Source organism: Hemicordylus capensis, chromosome 4, assembly GCF_027244095.1.
Source record: "Hemicordylus capensis ecotype Gifberg chromosome 4, rHemCap1.1.pri, whole genome shotgun sequence".
Lineage (NCBI taxonomy): Eukaryota > Metazoa > Chordata > Lepidosauria > Squamata > Cordylidae > Hemicordylus > Hemicordylus capensis.
In genome coordinates, this window is record NC_069660.1 from 118,611,155 (window position 1) to 118,635,972 (window position 24,818).

Below are 24,818 nucleotides of genomic sequence, written 5' to 3' on the forward strand. Positions count from 1 at the left end.
CTGGACTACCTCCTTCTAGCCAAGCAGATTGTTAGTTCCTTCCAGGACAGAGAAGATATAAAAGCTTCCAGCTTGGGCTCAGATGTTTCCTCAGCTTCAGGGTCTCCTTGGTGCTGGTGGGTTGGTGTCTGTTCTCTCTGGCTTGACTTTTCTGCCATTTGGATCCATTCCTGACTTCCAACTTATCACCTGACCCTTAGCTTCTTGTTTGTTTATCTGACTTGACCCTGGACTCTGTTCCTTATCTCCAGCTTACTGCTTCACTTTTGGTTATAGTTTGTATTTCTGACCCTTGACTTTAGTTTCGACTCCCAGATTGCTTCCTGATCCCAGCTCCTGGTTTGTCCCCTTGCTTCTGCTGGGACCTCCCAGTCTTAACTTCATGTTCCAACCTACACTCCATTGACTAATCTCTCTGGATTATAGGCACGGTTATATGGTGGCTCTGCTTCTACCTTGAGGGTCATACTAAGAAGGTGGTGCTAGGGGATGCCTGCTCCACCCCTTGGCCATTGGTCTATGGGCTGCCACAGGGATCTATTCTGTCCCCTATGCTGTTTAACATCTACATGAGACCTCTGGGAGAGATCATCTATGGGTATGAGCTGCGGTGCCATCAATATGCTGGTGACACTCAGCTCTACCTATCTTTTAAGTCAGCAGACATAGCTTGGGCTGTCCAAGCCTGGGCTTGGCTGCTTGTGTGCACAGCCTTTTTGTCAGCTTTCTATTTAACAGCATTGGCCAACATGATCCACAGCCCTCCACCGATGGAGGGCAGGCTGTTGAGGACTGTGAATCCACAAGCAGCCTTCAAGTCCGTACTCTGAAAGCGACATTGCTCAGAGGACTGGGGGAGGGGTGCAATTTTTGCATCTATCCCCTCCCTCCAAATGCCCTCTTTGCTTGTTGTTCAGGAACAGATTTATATAAGTAGAAGGTGCTTTTTGAGGGAGAGGAGTGATGCAAAAATAGCTCCCCCTCCCGTTCCATGCCCAGCTGAAAACACTGAAGGCTGTTTTCAGATCTGCAGCCCCCCCTTCTGTCACCAGACAGCTGTGGATCATGTCAGCCATTGTCAGTCCCAAACTACACGTTACTTGAGATGTGTCGTCCTTCCCTGTACATTGCAATTCTGGTCTAGATTGGTGCTCCTACTTTTTTAAAAAAGAAGAGTTTCTATGGTTGAAAAGTGAGTTATTGATGTTAAGAGGAGGTTTGTCTGCATTTTTATATCAGGATATTTTTCCTTGCAGTGTTCTGTTTGGTGGGACTTATGCTTGGCTGACTGTATTCATGCTTGATATCCAATAGGCTGATGAAGCTGTTTGTGAAACGGCTTGCTTAAATATTCAGACAGAGCCGTAGACCTGATTGGATATACTTATCTCGCCATATGGAGTTTGCATTTATCTACAATGGCATGTGGAGGCTAAGCCTGAGATTTATGGAACTTACATTCTACTGAGGCAACGCCCACAGGTGGACTCATCTCTGGAACTCAAATCAAATATTTATTGTTATGGTCATTCGACCAGCAAAACAAAAAGTACAAAAGCTTTACATAAAAATGAGCTTTACATAAAAGCGAACTTGGTCAAATAAAATAATAAACTGTTGAAATATAAAACAGAACCATAACACCCAAGTTTATCCATTACATAAAACAGAGGGCTCCATGCATTGTAATAATTTAAAATTTAATTCAGTCCAACCCCATATCTCACTTCTTAACATTTCTTATCCTAGTCTTATTAGGCAGAAAACAATACTTCGCCATGTTATAAGATACTACATCCCAACGGTCTGTCAAAAGTAATTCCAGATAGAACTGCTCAGAACAACGGGGGTATACTGTTTAAAAAGGACTTATATATCTCTCCTGCAAAGTTCGATAAAACTGACAATTCAAGATAACATGGGCCATTGACTCCACTTTTCCAGAACCACAAGGGCAGACACGCTCCTTATAGGGGATCTTACAGTATCTCCCCTCCCGGACAGCCGTTTCTATGGCATTACACCGGGCCAGAGTCAGAGCCCTCTGGAAACTAGGTACTAATAGTTTATTAAGGTATCTTGCTGGGCCAGACAGTGATGTTTGATTACCTAAATAAGTGTCAACCCCTATCTGGCTTCTGTCCATTTGTTTCTCCGTATCCATAATGTGTTGGCGCAGACATGATCTCACTCTCCCATAGCCCAAGACAACCAAAGCATTGCTGGAGAAGCCATAGTAATTCAACCCCTTCTCCACATAATATTTCCACCTAGACCCATATGTACCATTCAACACTAAGGGTGCTAGTCCTACTGGCTGAAAAATCAACTTCAGCCAATATTCAAATATTACCAGCCAAACACTTGCCTCCACTTGAATCCAACAAATCCATCTGAATCCAGCCCGCTTCCAATCGTAGAACTGCACTGGGGACACCCCGGGGTAGTTGGAGCACACTTCTCAAAAACTTTGATTGGATTGCCTCCAGCCTGGCAAGGTCAGAATAGATACCTAGCTGCGCTCCATAAAGGAGCAAAGGCCGGACTTTGGCCGAAAAAAGTTTAAGGGCAGCCAGAACAAACTGAGCACCTTGCCTCCTATGAAAGGAGTTAATAGCTGCTGCTGCCCTCGAGGCATTTTGCATTATATATTCCTTGTGCTCATTCCTCCTAGTATTGGTCTGGAAGACTAAACCCAAATACTTAAACTGTGATACCTGTTCAAGTCTATGTCCATTCAACAGCCAACACCACTTCTTAGCTTTGTTAGCAAAAGCCATCACCTTGGTCTTTTCATAATTTATAGTGATCGCCTGTGAATCACAGTAGGACACCAAAGCATCAAGGGCTCTCTTGAGGCTAATTGGGGTCCGTGATAAAATCACCGCGTCATCTGCATATAGGAGTATATTCAGGTGTCTATTGGCCAGCTTAGAGGGATGAAAATCCTGGTTATTCATCTGAGTAACTAAGTTATTAATATAGAAATTGAATAACATTGGGGCCAAAATACACCCCTACCTAACCCCTCTACTTGTTCTGATTTCATTTGTAAGATGCCCTTTGTTACTGCAACACACCCTTATTCTTGAATTTCCACGCATCTTAATTATTAAGAGTAACAACTGCCTATCAATGGATGATCTTACCAATTTTTCCCCACAGTATTTCCCTTGAGATTAAATCAAATGCATATTTAAAATCTACGAACACAGCGTATAATATAGAATTTGACTTTCCTGTATATTTCACGGCTTAATGTTGAAGTACCAAGGCTGGGTCCACTACCCAATGACCTGCCCTGAAACCATTTTGCTCCTCTGCTAGGATCTTTTCTGTGTCTAGCCAATCTACCAGACGATTATACAAATTTCTAGTGTACAGCTTACTCACTATGCTAAGAATACTGTTAGGGCGGTAATTCCCTGGCAGCTTCCAATCACCCTTCTTATATATAAGAAGAGCCAGCGTGGTGTAGTGGTTAGAGTGCTGGACTAGGACCGGGGAGACCCGAGTTCAAATCCCCATTCAGCCATGATACTAGCTAGGTGACTCTGGGCCAATTACTTCTCTCTCAGCCTAACCTACTTCACAGGGTTGTTGTGAGGAGAAACCTAAGTATGTAGTACACTGCTCTGGGCTCCTTTGAGGAAGAGCAGGATGTAAATGTAATAAATAAATAAATAAATAAAGACCATGATAGCAACTCTTTTGCCAGTCTTTTGGTACACACACTGTCCTGTCAATATAAGAAAACAATGCTGCCCATACAGGGGTCCACCATTCTAAATTACAAGATATTACCTCCACCGAGATATAATCGGCACCAGGTGCTTTTCCTGATTTTAATTGTTTAACAAGCGAAGCAATTTCTGCACACGATACCAATGGCCATTCAGTTAATGTGTCAGCATTTTGCTCTGGAACCTCAACATTTACTTCCGATTTCCTATACAACTTACAAAAATGCTCTTCCCAGGCTGCTGCTGTTATTTGACAATCAGACCTTAAAGGACGCCTGCTCTGTCGTGCAATAATATGCCAGAATAAAGATAAAATTTTAAGTTGAGCAGCCTCTATTAATTGAATCCACACAACTCTATTGGTTTCCCTCTTTTTAGTTTTCAGTAGCTGTTTATAATGCCTCTTGGCTTGTACCAAAGAATATGATGGCATTAAACAGGGCTTTCCCACATAGGTCTGATACTCTCACAGCAGCTTCTTTTTTTGCATCAATGCATTCTTTATCAAACCAGCTTTAAGATCGAGGAAAATTCTTTGACCCTCTCTTATCCTGATCCTGAGTCAATAGAGGTTGAAGCAATGCTACTACTTTCTGATAGAATAAGGGAGTTTCTGCATCTATCCCCCCTAAAACTATCTCATCGTGTATCAGACTAAGAGGTTCAGAAGTAAAGTCACCCTTTCTCCCAGGTCCACTGACCATTTAACTCTAGATGGAAGAACGTCCAACATGTCTTCCCTAAAATTAGAGGGTTCCAACCGCGGGAACCATCTACCCAGGGTCAGATGTAATTCACTAGGTAAATGGTCAGTATCTGAGTGAGGGGCAATTCTGAATTTCCCCAAATAACCCAAAAGGTCAGAGGAAATAGCCATATAATCAATGATGGAAAATCTGACACCAGACCAATACGTAAACTCAGCCGGATGGTCATGTACCGTAGCTCCATTAAGGACATATAAACTCAAGCCATGGAGTGTTTGCGCTAGACGCAGACCTGCAAATGTCCCCACCTTATCTTTAAATTTCCTAGCCAACAACGGGCTGGGAATATCAATGCTGAGGGATTGTAAATGGAAGTTTATATAAAAGGCCACATCATCACTACCCAGTCTTGCATTGAAATCCCCTGCAACTAGCAGGGCTGCTTGTGGATGAGCAGACTGGAGACCCTGTATATAAGACTCCAGAGAACCCCATCTCTGGTTAATCTGGGCATTAGAGTGAGAAGGGGGAAAATATACATTAATGATCAAAAGTGATCTATGATCTACAGTAGCTGTATATAAGGATCGCCATGGCATACCTATCAAGAATAGGCAGCTCCTCGTATTGGGCCCTTATTGAAGATGCAATAGAAATAGAGAGCCCTCCACTTGGTCTTCCCCCTCTCCCTCCTGCCCCAGCCCCCGGCACTGCACACAAGGCAACTCCTTATATATGTCCTCTCTCAGCCACATTTCCTACAAGAGAATCACATCGCACTCTGCCAAATACTTGATGAAGGAAGGATCTCATAACTTAGATTTTAATCCTGCCACATTCCATGAGACCACCTCGTTGGTCCATCAGTCAGATTTCAGAATTTTCTGGGCCGTTCTGGCTGCTTGAGGCGGCATGCCCCTCTAGGGCAACTTCTTCAAATCTAACATTTAAGATTGATGTTTCAGAGCTCTTCTGGGTCAATACTCCTTCTGCTCTCTGGGCCTCAAGGCCAACATCAATAGATGGACTCTTAAGAGGGATCCTGTTAGGTGTTCCCAGTTGCAACTTAATTCGAGCTCCCTTCACATGGCAAGGCGATGTTACAGCCTCTTCTTCACTCCCAAACAAGAAATTTCTGTTTTCCTCAATCTGCAGACTTCTAACAGGATCCAACGATATCAAGGCTACAGAGTCTATTCCCTTGGGCAGGGGGTCACCAGCATCCCTCAAAAGCTGACTCCTCTCCGTACACTCCTCTGGACATAACAACGCACTAAATGCATTGAAGTGTGGATCACTTGCAAACATCCTCCCAGGTCTCAGATCCGCCAACTCTGGCTCTAAAAGAGTCTCGGCCTTTCTGGCGTGGACTTCCCCTCCAACCATTTGACAAGCAACCACTTGAGGAGACCTCTGTGCATCTTCCTCTATCTCTAGCCTGGAGGATAACTTTGCATGTGTTTTACCCTTAGGGGTGGATTCAATTTCACCTAACTTATCGAATTTCTCAGATAACTCCACAGTCAGCTTGGTGATCTCCATGTTATCATACAAGAATAACTCTACTTTATTGATGGAATTTGAAGCCACTTCCTTTAAATCAGAGTAAGCTGGGGTTAACTGTCTATTGCTTTCTGCCACTGATTTAGCATTGCTACATTGATGGAACTGGCTAACAGCCACATCTCCAGCTGGCCTTGGAGTCTTAGATTGTCTCTCATCAGTGACACCAAGAAAAAGGGGGTGTATAGGCATTTCAAACATTCTGTGTGGATAAATCTGAAACCTGGCCAAAAAGTCTCGCATTCTAATTAGAGCTAACGGAATCACATCATTACTGAAAGTTAGAACAAGCCTCATAGTCCTAAAATTTCTATTAGGAAGCCTTTGATAAGATAGAAGATCCACTTGTGAAATGTTAAAATGCAGCAGCTTACTCAGCAAAATCCTTGCATAATATTTATTCGTCCAGCAGTTACTATTTAGGGGGGTCCATACTATTGAGAGGGACACCATCTTTGTCTGCAGCACTTTTTCTGAGCTCCCTCCCCCAGAAAACCTGTTGAACAGTTTCCTTCTCTGGAACTAGACTTGAGAATTGTTTGTCAACTTCCATCTGCTTCCTTGAATCTTGTAGCTTGCCATGAGTGTCTTTAGGAATTAAGAGGCTTATGACCTTGGCTAAAGAGGTTTCCAGAGCTGACAGTTTCTTTAAAACCAAAAGGAATGACTCAGCTGAAATATTGTAAGCTTTTTAAAAGAGCATCACTGTCCACAGACACCAAAGGAACCTGCTTCACCTCTAGACAGTTGATCAAAGATTCCTGCCTATTATTATGAATATGCTTATAAGTCCTTAAAAATTCCTGCAGAGCTGGAGAACCTTCAGCTGTTGGCAAATTTAGTAAATCATTAGACAGTTCATTACTATGTGACGAAAGGTGTTGTTTGCTCAGCTGTAATGTTTTCACACAAATCAATTAGCTCCGAGTATCTATTTTCCAAAGGTAGGACAGTACTTACATTTTACAAATATTGACCAGCCTTTAAGTTTTTCAGCTTCTCCTTTTGCCTCTCAGGATGCCCCTCTAAAGGAAATCTAGTCCTCTTTTTGTTTTTCTTCATGTCATGCCTGCTAATCTCAGCAGTAGCAAGGGAGAGCTTGTTACTGAATGAAATACAGCAGTCTAATCATAGAGGAGAGCTTCCATCTCTGGTACTTGTATTTCTTAACCCCTGCACGTATGTTACTGAGACGACGCCACTGACAGTATCTGTATTACCCGGCAGCCGTGCTCTGACATTATTCTCCTTTTGTCCCTCAGTACTGGCTGTTATTGGTTTCTAATTGTTCATTGTTATTCTGTTTATGCATCTCCTTGGTAACTAGTCATGTTATTGTTTCATGTTTAGGTTGAAATCGTTTCTGTTTCTTTTTCTTTTTTTTGCTTTTTGAGATTTATAAATGTTGACAGTTTTGAGGTTATTTACCCCAGTTTTCCAGTTTTTGAGCTCTTTATGTATTTCTTGGCTTTTACTTAGCCATCTTTTTGATGTCAGCCAGTTAGGGACAGTCAGCTTAGAGCCCTGCCTGCTTCGGTTTTTTGCAGCCCCACATTTGCCTTGTTTAATAGTTTCTCCACTAGATGGTTCTGACTGTTATCATTTATGTTCCTTTATGAGTTGTCATTCATATTTATGGTTTTGTCATTATTATTCTAACCATTGTTTCATTGGTCATTAGCATATATTTTCAGTTGTTTTATTGTAATATATGATTTCTTAATACATTTTTGCTTCCGTCACGGGTGGGTTCTTTTCCCTCTGTTTTTGCTGAGTTGTATTCTCATGACCACCCTTGTTTTAGGCCTCACAGAGGCCATTTGTGCATGTGTGGCAGCAGAGAAAATGGCTGCCACGCCAACATATGGAGGCCCGAAAGGGACGAAAACGACAGTAAAACGGCCCGCAGTGGTGCTGACCAAGGCCGGTGGGGGGAGGGGGAACCCTTGTGGAAACACCTGCCCCCGCAGCCTAGAGGAAGCCCCCAATGGGGCTAAAGGTTAAAAAAAAGCGAACTCCCCAAAACATTGGGGGGTTCGGTCCGAGGTTGGACCGAATGGGTGGGGTTCAGTTCAGCCCCAGAGCCATCGAACCGAACTGGTTCGATGTAGAACCAAACCCCCTTTGAACTGTTCACACATCCCTACCATTATGATTAGACTACTGCAATGCATTTTACATGGGGCTGCCTTTGAAGATGGTTCTGCAGCTTCAGAAGCACCAGAATGGTGCTGTAAGAATGCTTGTGGGCACAAGTCGCTTCAAGAGTGTCATAACCATTTTGCGGCCACTTCATTGATTACCAGTCCATGTCTGGGTTAGATTCAGGGTGCTGTCTTGACCTTTAAAGCTTTACACGGCTTGGGGCTGGGCTGCTTGTTGGACTGCATTAGCCCATATGAACCTGCCAGGGCCCTCTGCTCGGGATCTCAGGCCCTTTTCATGGCCTTGCCACTAACAGACATCTGGTTGGCGGGGACTAGAGACAGGGCCTTTTCAGTGGTGGTCCCTCAGCTTTGGAATGCTTTCCCCAAAGAGCTTTGCCATGCTCTCTCCTTAGTGTTTTTTTAAAAAAACAATCTTTTAAAAGAGGCTTTTAAATGTATTATCTGCTGCATATATCTGGTAGGTTCTTTCATATTTATTGTTCTCAGTTTTTAGCTTTTTATTAATAACTTTTAATTTGAAACCTTTAAAAAAATGTAATTTTAAATGTGGTTTTAGCCTGCTCTTAACTTGTTTATTTTTATTAGTCTTTTAGTTTATCTATTTTATTAATGTTGTGATCCTCCCCAAGCAGTATTGTACTGGAGGGGTGGGGTATAAATATTGTAAATAAATAATTATGAAAGTCAGGTTTGGGGCTACGGTAGCACCAATTGATCCCAGTGGTGCACACGAGCAGCCCAGCCCAGGCAGGGCTATCCAAGCCTGGGCTTGGCTGCTTGTGTGCGCAGACTTTTTGCCAGCTTTCTATTTAGCAGCATTGGCCGACATGATCCACAGCCCTCCATCAATGAAGGGTGGGCTGTGGAGGACTATGAATCCACAAGCAGCCTTCAGTGTCCGTACTCTGAAAGCGACATTGCTCAGAGGATTGGAGGAGGGGTGCAATTTTTGCATCTATCCCCTCCCTCCAAATGCCCTCTCTGCTTGTTGTTCAGGAACAGATTTATATAAGTAGAAGGTGCTTTTTGAGGGAGAGGAGTGATGCAAAAATAGCTCCCCCTCCCGTTCCGTGCCCAGCTGAAAACACTGAAGGCTGTTTTCAGATCTGCAGCCTTCCTTCTGTCACCAGACAGCTGTGGATCATGTCAGCCATTGTAGGCCCAAACTACGCGTTACTTGAGATGTGTTGTAACGATATGGTGAAACCTAAAAACTCCTCCAGAGGTGTCTCTTATTTAAGAAAAACAGACATGGGTCCAGTGCAGGTGTGGAGGAGTGGGAGGCTTGAGGCACTAAGCAGGCACTGTCAGTGTCACCATTGCTTTTGCCTTGGACAAGATGGGTACTGTTTCTGCCCTTGCTCCTGCTGCTCTTCTCTCCTTGAGTGATAGCATTAGCCAAATAGAAGCAGATGCTGATACATTATGTTTGAGGGGGGGGAAGGAGAAAAAGTGGAACATCAGGCCGCAATTGTAGATCTGGGAGTAAGTCCCATTGAACACAATATGATTTACCTTTGAGTAGACATGCATATGATTGTGCTGTGTAGGGCATAACAGTGCATATGCAGCCCTTATTCTGTAATGAAATCCTTACAGCATGAGGACAGAGTGCAAAATAAAGTCTTATGCCCCATGACCATTGGAGTCTGGTTACCAGCAAAAGGAAACTCCCTCATTTTCCTCCTGGCTCAGAGGAAGGGCAGGGAAATCTCTCCCACTAGCAAGATTCAGGGATCCACTGCAATATTTTGTTGCAGGTCCCACTTGTTCCTTCTAAAAGTAAACTCAGGTAGCTGAGTGCCAGAAACAAGACAGTGACATCTACATATTCAGGAGATTCCCTGAAGGAGAGGCAGAAAAACAAATATGAAATATTTAAAAATCACCACCACCCCAGGGCATTTCCAGGACCTTAATTTGCCAGGAATTACAGAATATTTTACACTCTTGAGCCAGAGTGTTTTTGTTTGTTTGTTTGTTTGTTTGTTTGTTTGTTTGTTTGTTTGTTTAAGGGAAATGGAAAATGGGGAGAGAGGGAATAAGTTTGTTCAAGCCACTTATAATAATTTATAGTAAATATACTGAAGAGGAGAATTAGGGTTGGGGGGATGAAGCACCATAAAGTTAAAAACAAAACAAAAAACCTCCCCTCTCTCCATCCCCATACAGGGTAGGGTTGCCATATTCTGGCTTTCTAAATCTGGTTGCCTAATTTGCATATTATGTAAATTGACTGGAAACTAATTCCTGAACGAATAGTGACTGCACGTTTTGCTCCATAACTCTGCTTCTACAAGGGCTGGAGCATAGCTTTTCTTTTTCTTTTTAAATGAAAGCTGAAGTCTGGGAGAATCTGGGTGGGCTAAGCAAGCTGTGTGGGATGCTTACAATGCGGGTGAAATCCGGAATTTCGGGGGACATGGCAACTCTAATACAGGGATGCTTCCAGAGGAAGGAAAGGGTGGAGGTGGGTAGAATTCAACCTTTTATTTCCCACTTTGCAGAACCAACCCTCCCATTGTAACCAACCCGAAACTGACCTTCTAGTAGTATATTGCACAACAGGGAAAAGATTCAATAGAATGGGAAAGAAAAAAAGCTTTTTCAATTCTTCTCTCCTGGAACTGCAACATTACATTGCAGATCCAACTTGTTTTGTTTTGTTTTGCATTAATTGTTTATCGCAAAACAAACTAACATTTATAAACCATTTTCCTAGAAAAAATATCCAAAGCAGTTGACAGTTCTAAAAAAATAGACACGGCATCTAAGTATTAATCCCACAAGCAGTGATAAACATACCTTGGCACCTTTATGCATAGCTAGTGAAATAAAGAAGCCACCACTTCATTGCTGAGTTTGAATGCAAGGGTTTATTAGGAAATCACCAATTATTTATAGTTAAACTCGTTTCTACAGGGATATGCCTTTTGTAGAAAATGAGATTTCTTTAGGAAGATTCAGGAAGTCATTTGAAAGATTTAAATTAAGTTCTGTGCAGTTGCTTTGAGAAGATATTCTGGCCCCACAGAAGACGGTATTATGGATTTCTAAGTAGTAAGCAGGAAACTCATTCACACGAGCATGCCGTGTGGTATTGAACAGTCCGGTGTTCAAGCCTCAAAATCTCAGTGGAATCTGAAGATAAAGGGAAAGAGTGAAGAAGTTAAAAGAATGAAATATTGTGTATGGTAAAGAGCACTTTTCCTACTTGCATTGAATGCATTACTTGGGGGTCGGGGGGGGAGTTTATTTCAGATCAGCAGGGCAGATGTCCAATTCAAGCTGCAGGTGAGACTCCCTTCTGGGTAAACATGTTGTTTAAGACTGGGCTGTCCTTGTAGATAACAGCTCCTTTAACAAATTATTAATCTAAAAAATGTATATTCATGTATATTAATTGATGCTATGCAATAATCATACTGGGACAATGAAGCTCCTTCAAAATGTTTACTTATTTTGGCTGCTAAGGACAAAGCTTATTTTTCATCATGACCCAACCATGCTCAGATACTTCAGTAAAATCAGACTCCTTGTTGGTCCTTCGTCTGTTTACCCTAAAACAAAATGTTTGAAAATGTAGGGACTCTAGAAGCATAGCAAAACATCTTCATGGAAAAATATTTATGTATATAATATTTATGTGAGTATGTACAGAACGAAGGGGAATTCATTTGATGCCCCATACTAAGGGGCATAAAATGGGTAGCATCCAGACTAGTCTGTGCTAGAGTAAATGCTGTTGTGTGCTGTAAGAATGCAGCAACAATTATTGCATAATGACATTTAAGCTCTTGTTATGCTAGTGCAATCTCTTGCCAAGCCCATATCTGTGCAAATGGGGAACTTCTTGTGCAACATGTATTTGGGTGTTTCCTCTCCTGCTCGTGGTAGTGAAACTTTGCAGAGCAGTGCAAGCATAAAAAGTCTTTCTACAAGTGCTACTGTGAATGCTGCCCATTCTGAATAATCCAAACCAGAAGAAAATACATTGACATACCAGATGACCTGCAGTGGAAGTCAACAGTAGTGTCTTCGGTTTTAGAGGCCGTGCAATTTGTGCCACAGCGCAACACAGGCATATCTGTACGGCATTTTGACTGTTCTTTTGTGCTGTCTTCCACGAATTCATGTTGTAGTTTGCAAGCTGCCACAGAAAAATCACAGATCTTTTAAGAAACCAGGTTCTCCCAAAGAATCGCTTTCTATCTACCTGCGATCATTTTCAGTGAAAAGCCAATTGAACTTCACCCCTCAGTTATATAGCCATATTCATAGAGTCACCATCTTGATGCTTATTTAGCAGGTAAGTGGATTCAAGAAATTTATTTCAGCAGCTGAATAGATCTGCAGTGCTGCCCAAGTCAGTCTGCATATCGGCCACTGATTTCAGATGGCTGTCTTGGGGCTTTTACACACAGTAGATTTTACCACGAAATTATGGGGAGGCTCAGAGGCGTGTCTATGGAAAATAGCACCTATGGCAAGCACTGAAATTGCGCCCCTGTCCAAACATCTGACACCAATCTTTCAAATAACTTTACTCTGTGTCTAGGTTGTCAGATTCCATAGGCTTTATACATTAATATAATAGTCATTTCCAGAATTTTTTGGCTTTGATTTCCAGAGTTTCATCAGAACAACGAATACACTGTATCGACCCCTATCAATGGGCAAAGAAAGAATGTTGCTACGGATCGAATTCTGCACTGTAATTGAGAAGTATAGGAGCAGAGCTCTGCTTTTTGTTTTCTACCTATCCCTGGACTAGATACACCATTGCTTTTGACGTTGGTTTGCAACAATCGAAGGCTACACACAATGGAATTAATAACCAATTAGTAGAGCCAATTTCTTTAACACCCCCCCCCCCTGCATTTAAGAAGACACCCTGCTGTGGGGATCCTTCCTAAAGCTCCATTCACAAATTCTAGAACGGGAGAGGGGCTTCCTCGTGCAATGCTGGGCCTAATTTCAGTGCCAAGGAAGCAGAGAGGTCAAGCAAAGATGCCTAGGAACACAGTATCCTCATCAGTGTCTGCAAGGAAGAACAGCAAGGGGCGGGGAACCAGATGAGCACAAACCCAGCCCAATCCTGGCCCCCAGCCCAGCAGCTCCCGGCGCTTTGGGGGACAAGGTCACTTTCCTGAGCCAGCCTTGCTCATGGTCCCCCTTCCACCAGGCTCTGCTGCTCTGCCGCTCTCCCTCTCCTCCTCCCCCACCCCCAGCAGCAAGTCCCTTTGAAGCCAGGAAACACATCCAGGAAAGAGGAAATCCAACTTCTGACAGCAGCCGTTGGAGCAGCTTTAAATAGGGACGCGGCTTGGTGCATCTGCCCAGGAGTGCAACGAAGAAGCCCTCAAGGAGCAAGAGCCTGAGTGATGGCAGTGGGGAAGGAAGGGATGGATCCCGCACAGGGAAGGTGCCCCTAAAGGCTGGGCAGGGTAGCCGGGCATCTCTCTCCCGCCCTACCTGGCAGGTACATGTTGAGCAGCAGGGTCCTTGCGATGCCACGTCTCATGGCAGCTCTGCATGCATGCACTCAGTGCATGCTTGGCAGTGCAGGGCACCCGGAGGCAGCGGTGAATGGCGCTCACTGCCCGCAGGTGGCCATAATGAGCAGCAGCACCAAGTGGGGCTGCCCAGCCTGGGTTCCATTGCTGGATTGGAAGCAGTGGCACTGGCACCCCCCCTTCAAATGGTGCCCAGGGCACGTGCCATGTCTGCCCAACCCTAGATACGCCTCTGGGGAGGCTTTACCACGAACTCAACGTTGTCCCAAAAAACCAACACAAATAATGGATTTATCTTACCCTGGATATAAATTGGGCTACACTCTAAGCCCCAGTGAAAAACACAAATTGTGTGTGAACGGCTCCCCAATAACTCACACAGACCTTGGGGTAAATCTAGCCGATATGTGGACGCACCCCCTCCATTCTGGAGGAGATACAAGTTAAAAGGCTTCAAAAGCCCCATGTGAAAAGCTTCTTGGTGATATACAAAACAGCCTAGCCAGAGTCTGCTTACCTTCGACAGATGTATTAACAGCAGGGGACACCCAAGACAGGACGAAACTCTTTTCATTTTTAGCTGAGTAGCCAGTTGGTGTTAAGTATTTTTTTAATGTTTCATCATCAAATTTCCCACAGAGACCACATAAGGCTCCTCTCATCTCGTCATTGACCTCAACCTTCATGGGGAGGGGGAGGGACAGTGCTTAGTTTACAGTAAGAATGAAAAGTAAAAAACAGCACTATAGGAATACAACAAATATTTATATACTGGTTTTCAACAAAAGTTCCCAGCACAGTTTACACAGATAATAATAAATAAAATGGCTCCCTGTCCCCAAAGGGCTCATAACCTAAAAAAGAAACATAAGATAGACACCAGCAACAGCCACTGGAAGGATGCTGTGCTGGGGATGGATAGGGCCAGTTGCTCTCCCTATGCTAAATAAAGAGAATCAACACTTTAAAAAGGTGTCCCTTCGCTCAATTAGCAAGGGATGAGTTTATTATAAACTTATCCTGCAAAAGCAAGCACTGGGGGAGGGAGGGTAACTGCCTAGCAAAAAGGTGTACTTTTCAGATTCAAGGTATGGATTTTCTTTACAGAATGAATCTTATATAAAGACGGACTCATCACCAAGGAAACTACTACTTGATATGCTCAAGGCTCTTACAATTAAGTTCCTTAGCCCAGCACAACACAAGATTGTGTTGATTTGAAGGGGCAGTAGTGTCCGAGGGAGCTATCACACTGGGCATCATTAGACCTTGAGAGGACAATGTATTCTAACAAAGCAAGCACAGGTTGTGTTTTGCAGCTTGCAAATCATTTTACAACTTTGAACACATTAACTGTAGAGAGAGAAATACCTTGATCTTCACTCCATCATAGGTTAATTTTTCAAGTCCATATTCGTGAGCAAGAAGTACAAGCTCCTTATTTTTTTTCAGATCGATTTCAATGGTTGAGTCTGTAAGTGAAACCAAACTGTAATGATCATTCCATCAAGAGGGTATAACAACAAATAAGCAAATCCAATTAGATGGTGCTATTTGGAGCACACTGTCGTGCCTTTTAATCTGAGCATTCTTGTGCCTGATACCCTCAGGGTCTATTTTAGTCTATTTGTAAGAGAGGGGACATAAATTAATCTGTCATTATACATAAAGAGTGGTATAACCTACTGCTTAGGTAGAATTTCCCAGCCTTGAACTTGTTATTACATTGTTATTTTCTACTTTTCAAACCTTGGGACATACTGTTCAAAATTATGAGGTAAACCGTAAATGTATATATATATATTTACATACCAGCTCCTGTTTCCGTTCTGACTTTGTGTGGGAATGACTTAATTTTACCAGCATTATCTGTCACATCGAGCTTTTCACCGTGGACCCGTAAGTGAATGTTCCTTGTAAAAAAACAAAACAAAAAGGGAAGTTGTCATTTTCTATGATCACAGTCAATGAATCTCCTCTTAGAAAGTCTAATCAATGGCTATAAAGCATTAGTTCTCATGGGGCATTATCTCATTGTCTTATCTGAGTGTTATTTTATTTGGCATAAAGGGACAAAAAGTCAGTCTGCTCATGTGCACTGCTTACAGTGTTCATTATCTGCATACGTTTTATGTCAATACCGATGAAGGATTAAATTATCTGCAGTATTATCAATTGTTTGGACCCTTTATAACAAGTAAAGTATGGGGATAAAGACTATACATGCAGAGACAACTATACAGTAAGTGGTTTGAAGAACATCAGCTTTTTGCTCTAAACAATTCTCTTGTTGAATTCATTTAAAATTAAGTTGCATTCTGCTATTATGAGCTTCTAATTACTCAGCCTCCACTTTCTATAACTGTTGGGGTTTTATATTACAATATAACTGTAATTACAATATAACTGTAAGTTTCACAAAGTCAGAGAAGTGTTTGCATTCCATGTTGATGTTCTAAGGAGCAAAGGTAGTGAGAAATGTCGAGATAAATGGCTTGAATAGACTCGATTTATGCCAGATAGGATCATACGGCCCAAAATTGTTCTTTGATATCATGAACCTGCATTTTTCTTTGTTCTTGTTTTAGGTTAAGAAGCTGAAAACCTTCCTTTCCACCTGTGATCAGACTGGATTGTTGCATTGGGATTAACTGTACTTACATGCTGCCAAACATGACCATGACTTCTCTATACTCTGGATTCTCAGACTGCTCTTTCATCATCACCAGGAACTTGCTGTCTTGCTTACAATCCTTGACCAAGATCTGGAAACAGTTTTCAGGCATCACATTCCTTATTTCTTCTTTATTGAAGGTTGTAATTGTTTTACCATTTACTGAGCAAATGCCTGAAAACAGGAAAAGAAAGAGAGATGGGGGTGGTGGTGGTTATGTTTTGAATAGCATGAAACCAATAAACACCATATTTAAGATAATTTAATACGAGAGGATAGAGTGGGTATTTTATAGAAAGATCCCCCCCCCAATAATTCCAACATTTTCACAGATAACATTAAGGATGTTTATGGCTAATGGCAGAATGCACATGAAATCATATGCCTCTGAAATAAGAGTTAAAATCATGGAACCGGGATGGTCATGCAACATTTTGAAGAATACTTTGGGATATATTATTCCAGCTAATAAAGAAATACTTTGAAATTAGATCTTTCCATTTACATTGTTTTCTCTACGTTCACAATAATTTGACATAATTGTGATAAAATACATTAGGCTGTGCAAGGAAACCAATTTGCTACATCTACTTTAAGAGAATATCTTTTTAAAGGGTTGAAACTTCTGGAGATGATAAAACACTGACCATTCAGAGCCTGAAGACTGAATGGCTCTATCTTCTGAATCGCTGGAACAATACTATTTGTAGCATAGATGACCTCCTGGAAAGAAATGTTAAAAATTGATTAAAACAAGGCCAGTATCCCTTCAGCCCATCCTTGTTCTGTTTGTGCTGGAGAGGGGTGCAAGGAAAGAGCCAAAATCAAAATATTAGTTTAAGAACATAACATAAGAACAGCCCTGCTGGATCAGGCCAAAGGCGTATCTGAGCCAGCATCCTGTTTCACACAGTGGCCCACCAGATGCCTCTGGGGAGCCCTCCTGCTGTTGCTCTCTTGCAAAGTATGTGCAAGCACATTCTATTTTTCATGAATGGTTTTCCACCTTATCTTTGACTATTCCTGCAATCTGCATTATGGGTCAACTAAATCACATAGGTAAAGAAAACCATGAAGTCAGAAGTTAATTGTTGAGCATTTTAAAACATACAATGCAGTAACAAACTGATATTTAAGTGCACATGAGCACTGGCATACATGTCTTCCTCTTCGAATGTGATTATCTATCCCTGGAGAAATTCTCCTGGGAAAGCGATGAGAAGATCATGAATACAAGTGGAGAAGAAAGTCTTTGATTTTAACTGGAAGTGATACTTTCAGATCTAGCACCATGGAAATAATACTGCATAGAACTCACATTTGGCAACCTTATGACCAAAAGATAGGCTTGTGGATAATTCTGACCCACTATCAGCTCCATCTGTTGAGGGGGGTTTCTCTCTTCTTTCTGTGATAAGCCCATCATGAAAGCAATTCCAGGGACCAGTGTAAAAAGCCTTGAAAAAGCAAACAAAAGGAAGAGATGGCTTAACTGGCTGTAGGAACAATGTACAAAGGACATCTATCACTTGGAGAAACAGTGTTGTCTCCAAACAGCTCTCAGGTCCAAAGTAAAACGTTCCCAGCTAACACACAGTATGGCAGACTCTCAGGCATGGTGCTAACGATTTGATTCAGGGGCCTGGACATTATGAGCTCTGGTTCACATTTGGCACTGCACATTATTGTCCTGTTGCTACAACAGAAAGAAACACGGCCATAGAAACCTTGCTCTGGATAGGGACTGGACTGATAGATTGGAAGGCTTCATTCCATGTTACTGGACCTTGGATCAGCAACGGAATTGCCTGGCAGGCCAGTGTAACACAGAGAGAGCACAATTGTGAAGGGTGCGATCTCCACTCCCCTCCCCTTTACTCAGCTGACATACTCAAAGATTGCTGCCTGTTCTGTGAAGGAAGCCCTTGCTTGTGACGTCCCCTGCCCCACCTTGCTTGAGGAGCCCTTGCATTTCTGGGGATGTCTTCTGACCAGCTAGGACAGGCCGGCTGGAGCTAAAAAGTCTCCTTTTCACATCTAAGCCACATAGGAGTGGCAGGCTAGAGCTGGTCCCCTCACCTTCAGTCATCAATAGTGTCAGGATAGTGCTACCAGTTTCCCTGCCACTTCACCTTTAGCAGCTGGCCAAGGGCACGTGAACAATATTCATATCCCATTTTATGTATTTTAGGTCTTAAAAAACAAGTTTTGAACCTGATCAGGACCAGAAAGCCTGTTTCCAGTCATCTGTTTGAAGAACCTAGCATGGTCACACACACACACACACACACACACACACACACACACACACACACACACACCCCATAGCACAATTCATCCTAAATGAATTATTTAAAGTTATAGCTTGACTCACTCTTTTCCTATGCACTTCAAATATGGAGGAACCTTGAGGAAGTCAACCATCAACCGAACAGCAGGATAATGAGCAAATGTGCCTTTTTCAAGTACTGCTCTAACCTCGTACTCCTTGCATTCACGACCTGCATTCAGGGTGGCCTAGGTGGCAGAACAGAATATGAAACAATTTGGTCAAAATCGATCATTAGCTTCTGGATTTAATGCTTTGTGGGAATAAATGTGCCTTGAAGAGACTCACCATGATCCTGTGTTCGGAGACTGCAGCTTGCAAGCAGGTTACTGGCCTTCTTGTTCCTACAGCGTTGGTCACAAGAATTTGTAGCCCGGAGGAGACTGCATAAACCGCAGCATCGTATCCTTCTACTTTTTTATTATTACTGAAGCCATAAAGACTAGCAACCAGAAATGCTCTCCCATTTTTGGTCTAGAAGTCAAAAGGGAAAAAACCCTTTAGATTGCTGCTCTAGTAAAAGTAGCTACAGAAATCTAACAGCAGGTGCCAGTGGCTCTTAAGCATTTTGTTAAAGCAGAAGCTGGCCTTTGTTTCAAACTCCGAAATGCCACTTCTCCTCCTTAAGCCTGGTATCAGAGAGTCAAGTGACTCATCCAACATTTCTCAAAAGTATTGGTACATTCAACAAGGATAGATAGTAAAAACAATTTGTGCATAGATATATTTTATTTGGGGGGGGGTGAGCATTATTGTAAGTGTAAAGGGAAGGGAAGCGTGCTGTTGAGTCAGTGTCGACTCCTGGCGTCCACAGAGCCATGTGGTTTTCTTTGGTAGAATACAGGAGGCGTTTACCATTGCCATCTCTTATGCAGTATGAAATGATGCCTTTCAGCATCTTCCTATATCGCTACTGCCCAATACAGTTGATTCCCATAGTCTGGGAAACATACGAATGGGAATTTGAACTGTCAACCTCATTGTACTACCCTGAATATCCATGGAGTTTGTTCAACCAATTACTTGACTTGTTGATGTTATTTTTTCCAGGGAGCAGTAACAATAGCATAAAACCAGTTAAAATGTATACAAAAACTTAAAACAATTTAAAAATTTAAAAATCACCTACAAATTAAAACCTTAAAATTTTAAAGAGTGTTGATCCTTTCAGCAGCTTTGAATATCATTATGTGTGGTATCCTTCTAGATCAGCTTTTCAGATAGGGCGTAGGATTACCACATTGGGATGGTTTGATTCCTAATTCATGAGAAAGTGCCAGAAGGCAATTCAGGAAACTGTTCTGCTGATTACCAGTTAGTTTATGGATGTAGAGGTGCTGCTATAAAGTTTTAAGATTGTAGCTATATTTTATTAAGATCTGTGTCTACAGCCTGTTGTTATCAAAAGACAGTATACTAATGTTAAGATGGATACTCATGAAGTTAGGATCAGAACTCAATAGTAGGATGCATGCTGTGCGTTCAGCAGGTCCCAGGTTCATTTCCCTGGCATCTGCACAGGACCTGAAAAGCCCCCTGTCCGAAACCCTAGAAAGCTGTGGTCAGTCAATGTGGACAATGCTGATTAGATCAGCTTTGAGTCGGACTCTGTATCATATGTTCTTAATTGAAAAAAGCATGCCAATTAAAATGGATTGATGCATTCTGGACATTTTCTCTGTCTCTTCTACTTGTATCTGATTGGCAAGTTCACATTGTTGTTGAACATATTTTATGATTTACCTTAGAGTCATCATCTTTGTTCCAGGAGCGAGAATCAGGTCTGGAGGAAGAGGAACTGCTGCTGCTTGAGCTGCGGGGTCCTTTGGTTGCTTTTTTCTGTTTTGAAGGCTGAGAGATTTTTTAAAAATATCATCTTCAAGACTTACAGCAACATACAGAAACATATTTTTAAACTTTAAAAATCTTTAAAATTTAAATAAAATTTAAAAATCACCTACAAATTAAAACCTTAAAATTTTAAAGAGTGTTGATCCTTTCAGCAGCTTTGAATATCATTATGTGTGGTATCCTTCTAGATCAGCTTTTCAGATAGGGTGTAGGATTACCACATTGGGATGGTTTGATTCATGACAGAGATTCATGAGAAAGTGCCAGATTCATGAGAAAGTGCCAGAAGGCAATTCAGGAAACTGTTCTGCTGATTACCAGTTAGTTTATGGATGTAGAGGTGCTGCTATAAAGTTTTAAGATTGTAGCTATATTTTATTAAGATCTGTGTCTACAGCCTGTTGTTATCAAAAGACAGTATACTAATGTTAAGATGGATACTCATGAAGTTGGGATCAGAACTCAATAGTAGGATGCATGCTGTGCGTTCAGCAGGTCCCAGGTTCATTTCCCTGGCATCTGCACAGGACCTGAAAAGCCCCCTGTCCGAAACCCTAGAAAGCTGTGGTCAGTCAATGTGGACAATGCTGATTAGATCAGCTTTGAGTCGGACTCTGTATCATATGTTCTTAATTGAAAAAAGCATGCCAATTAAAATGGATTGATGCATTCTGGACATTTTCTCTGTCTCTTCTACCTGTATCTGATTGGCAAGTCCACATTGTTGTTGAACATATTTTATGATTTACCTTAGAGTCATCATCTTTGTTCCAGGAGCGAGAATCAGGTCTGGAGGAAGAGGAACTGCTGCTGCTGCTGCTGCTGCTGCTACTGCTGCTTGAGCTGCGGGGTCCTTTGGTTGCTTTTTTCTGTTTTGAAGGCTGAGAGATTTTTTAAAAAACATCATCTTCAAGACTTACAGCAACATACAAAAACATATTTTAAAACAATAATGTGGGCACTCTCCAGTATCTATGAATGGAATGATTTTCTTGGTTGCAGTGTAATTGATTGTACTATAGGCATTTGTCCTAGTATTGTTTCAGAATCTTCTGACCCACCTTACAGCAGTTGCATAATAGGCATACTAATAAAGTTCTTTTGTTAAGTTCCAGTAAGAGTCCTTTGATAGCAGTGGAATAGTACATGCAGCCTAATCCTAGGCATGTTTTCTCAGGGGTGGTGCCCACTGAAATTATTGGGACTTACTCCCAGTTAAGTGTGTATAAGATTCATATGACGTTGAAGTCCCATTTATTTCAACAGGAGTTACTCATGTTTACCTTTGGCTGGGATGTGCCCATACCCTGTGCCCTTTGTGTTGTCATACAGACACACTTTGTGTTGTATTTCTCTTTGTTTTATTCATTCCATTTAGTATATTTCCAATTTGTTAAATGCTTTGATCAACAATTTTGTCTCCAAAGTGGACTGACCTAGGGATGCTTCCAGAAAACAAGCAGAAACAAACCTAATTTTGAAAAAATACTTTTAAAAACCCCTAATCCTATACTAGTACCCTCAGGCTGTGACTGCTAGCCTCCATGCAAAAGGGAAGCTTGTCACTGGAAAAGGGTGGCAGCTCTCTCTAGCCTCAGCAGCATCTTCCTTCTGATCTTAAAAAGCATCTGTGGACCTGACAAAGTTCCTTTAACTGCACACAGACCTCAGAGCTTCTCCAGATTCTTTGAAGAAGAAGAGGGGAAATGAAGAGACATTTTTGTACATTTCATTATGGAATACTACGACTGCTGCTGCTACTACTACTACTACTACTACTAATTATTATTTATTTATTTATTTATTTTACACAGTCAGACAGGTGTTATTGACTGGTTTGTTTTATCCAGACATCGAGTCCTTCCCAAGGACCTAGGATGCCAGAATTTTATTGTCAATGTTGTTGCTGTTGTTCTCAATGTCTGGATAAAACAAACCAGTCTGACTGTGTTAATAATAATAATAAGAAGAAGAAGAAGAAGAAGAGGAAGAAGAAGAAGAAGAAGAAGAAGCAGCAGCAGCAGCTGGGGCTGGAGAGGTGGGGGTACACATAGTTATTACTGCTGGCTGTGATGATGAGCACTTGTAATAGTGGCAACAGTACAACAATACAATAGAGGTATTGTGGCACCACTGCTTTTGACACGGAAGCAGTGACACAGCTGGGGAAGATGCCATAGTCTCTTCCAATCGCCACAATGGAAGAAATTACAACAATGCTGGTTATGCAACGGGTGTCCTCCCTTTTCCATGGCCACAGCATGGGCGCCACAATACTGTCCCATCACTGTTACAACTGTGCATCTCCACCCCAGACAAGACCATTGTGCTAAAATCAGCTCCCACTTGAAAGGACTGCTGCCATGAATTCATTGTAATGGATTCTTAAAAAAAAACAAACAAACAACAAAAACCCCATGATAAATCAGTGCTTGTAAAATTGTAGGAGCAACAAAAAAAATGGAAATATGGTGGTGTGGGATGATAGACATCAGGGAATAAAGGAATGAACCAATGTGATGATTCCGGCACCCTCATCATTTACATTCCTGTGAAAATGCAGAAGGAGCATTCTAAATTCTTCAATTCTACTAATGTTCCTTTGTTTTCTGGCTTTAGAGTATCACTCTATTCAATCAGCCATCTATTCCAGCACCTAGCAAACTGAGGTGATAACTCTTACCTGCTGTTTATGCTGTGCAAGGAACTCAAAATCGTAGATATTTTGTGCGGTTTCCTTGGGGAAAAAGAAAGGCATAATGTTGAAGAGCCTTGAAGGTGTGGTAGATGTGTTATGTACCTTTAAGAAAACTGGAATGCTGTTACCCAGGTTTCATCTTGCTATTCTGTGCATGTGGTTAGTTGAAGGATTGTGTGTGTTCCTATTCCTGCAAGTAGTTGTATCTAGTATCTCCATGTTTGTGCCTAGTTTCAATAAAGATATGCTGCTATAAGAATCCCATTATTTTGGTCACTGATGTTGACCAAGGAAAACAGAATATGCAGGGGCTTTATAGACTTAGTGAGTACTTCTTGAAACCCACTCAACAAAAGAATATAACGGCAGAGACATGTCTTTTTTGCAATGGCATTAACATATTTAATGAAAGTTTAAAAAATGTATTTGGATGTATTTGGAAGTGCTTCTGAATGTTAAACTCTTAAATTTTGTCAGATATTTTGGATATTAATTGGCTGATATCCAGACAAATGCAGTGTTTGTGCTGATAATGCTGTGGTGGTCCTAGGGGGGAGAAGCAATTTCACCAATCTCCCTTCCTTTTGAAGCCCACTGTGCCTCTCAAACACATGTCCCTGAGGGTCACTCAGCCCTCAGGGACACATTTTTGGCAGACACAGGGGCTTTAGAGCAAAGGTGAAATCAACAAAAATTGCCCTTCTTTCCTAGCCCCAGTGAAGTATTAGCAGCATGAGTGCTGTGTTCATCTGGATATCAGCTCTCAGCCTGTTTTGTTGGATGATTGGCTACAAAAAATGACCTGCCTCATTAACATTAACATCGAAACCTAAAATAATATTTTCCTAAAGATGCTTTCCAAGTTTAATCAAAGTTGCCAGAACTTGTACTTTAGACATGGGGCAGAAAGAATGAACGTTACGCTATCCTGCAAGAGCATAACAACAACACAACACTGTAGTTTTCAGATGCTATTGTTTTGCGGTTTAAGGGATTATTCCTGAGAGAGTATGTGCTTGTCTTTCACATCCAGTATCTTCAGATCATATAGGTGCCCTTCTCCATGCTGATCTCTGGTAATCCAAATGGCCGACCAGGAGTCAGCACAGATGGTATATGGTGCGGTTGTTGAACAAAATTCCATGCAACCTTGTACCTAATAGTGTGTAATCAATGGATTCTTACCCTTCTGGTTTCATGCCACAGTGTGACAAGAAGCTGTTGCTGTAAAGACACAACTTTACGTACTGCATCATAATCCAGAGCAGTTCCACTGACCTCCTGCCATGCAATAAGTGGTTTAAGGTTTACAGTCTGGCATCCTAGTCCTCAATAGTCATAAAATCACTTCCTTCTGCAGCTCAAAGCCTAACACTATGCTTTATAAAGACTGCTGTAAAAGCAGTGGGGGGTGACCCATCCTAGGCACATATATGACCGTGCAGAAAGTCTTATGTTCAGGTGTTAATCATTATAATGTGCCATCTGCAGAAACTGCTTTTGTACTCCAGGACTTGGGCTGAGCAGATGGAGGGGCTCACCAACCAGGTCAGCTGATGGAGCGCGATG

At 41.9% G+C, this 24,818-nt stretch overlaps 1 protein-coding gene across 1 annotated transcript; it reads right to left on the bottom strand.

The window, feature by feature from the left end:
- Positions 1-11,254: 11,254 nt before the first annotated feature.
- Positions 11,255-19,363, bottom strand: LOC128323149 (vitellogenin-2-like). The gene is made up of 11 exons (XM_053245871.1): positions 19,289-19,363; positions 18,989-19,174; positions 18,746-18,888; positions 17,690-17,828; positions 17,019-17,094; positions 16,359-16,545; positions 15,510-15,610; positions 15,069-15,169; positions 14,215-14,377; positions 12,185-12,331; positions 11,255-11,322 (listed from the first exon to the last, which is right to left on the bottom strand). The coding sequence occupies exons 1-11, from the start codon at positions 19,361-19,363 to the stop codon at positions 11,255-11,257; spliced, it is 1,386 nt and encodes a 461-aa protein (XP_053101846.1).
- Between the last annotated feature and the right edge of the window lie 5,455 nt (positions 19,364-24,818).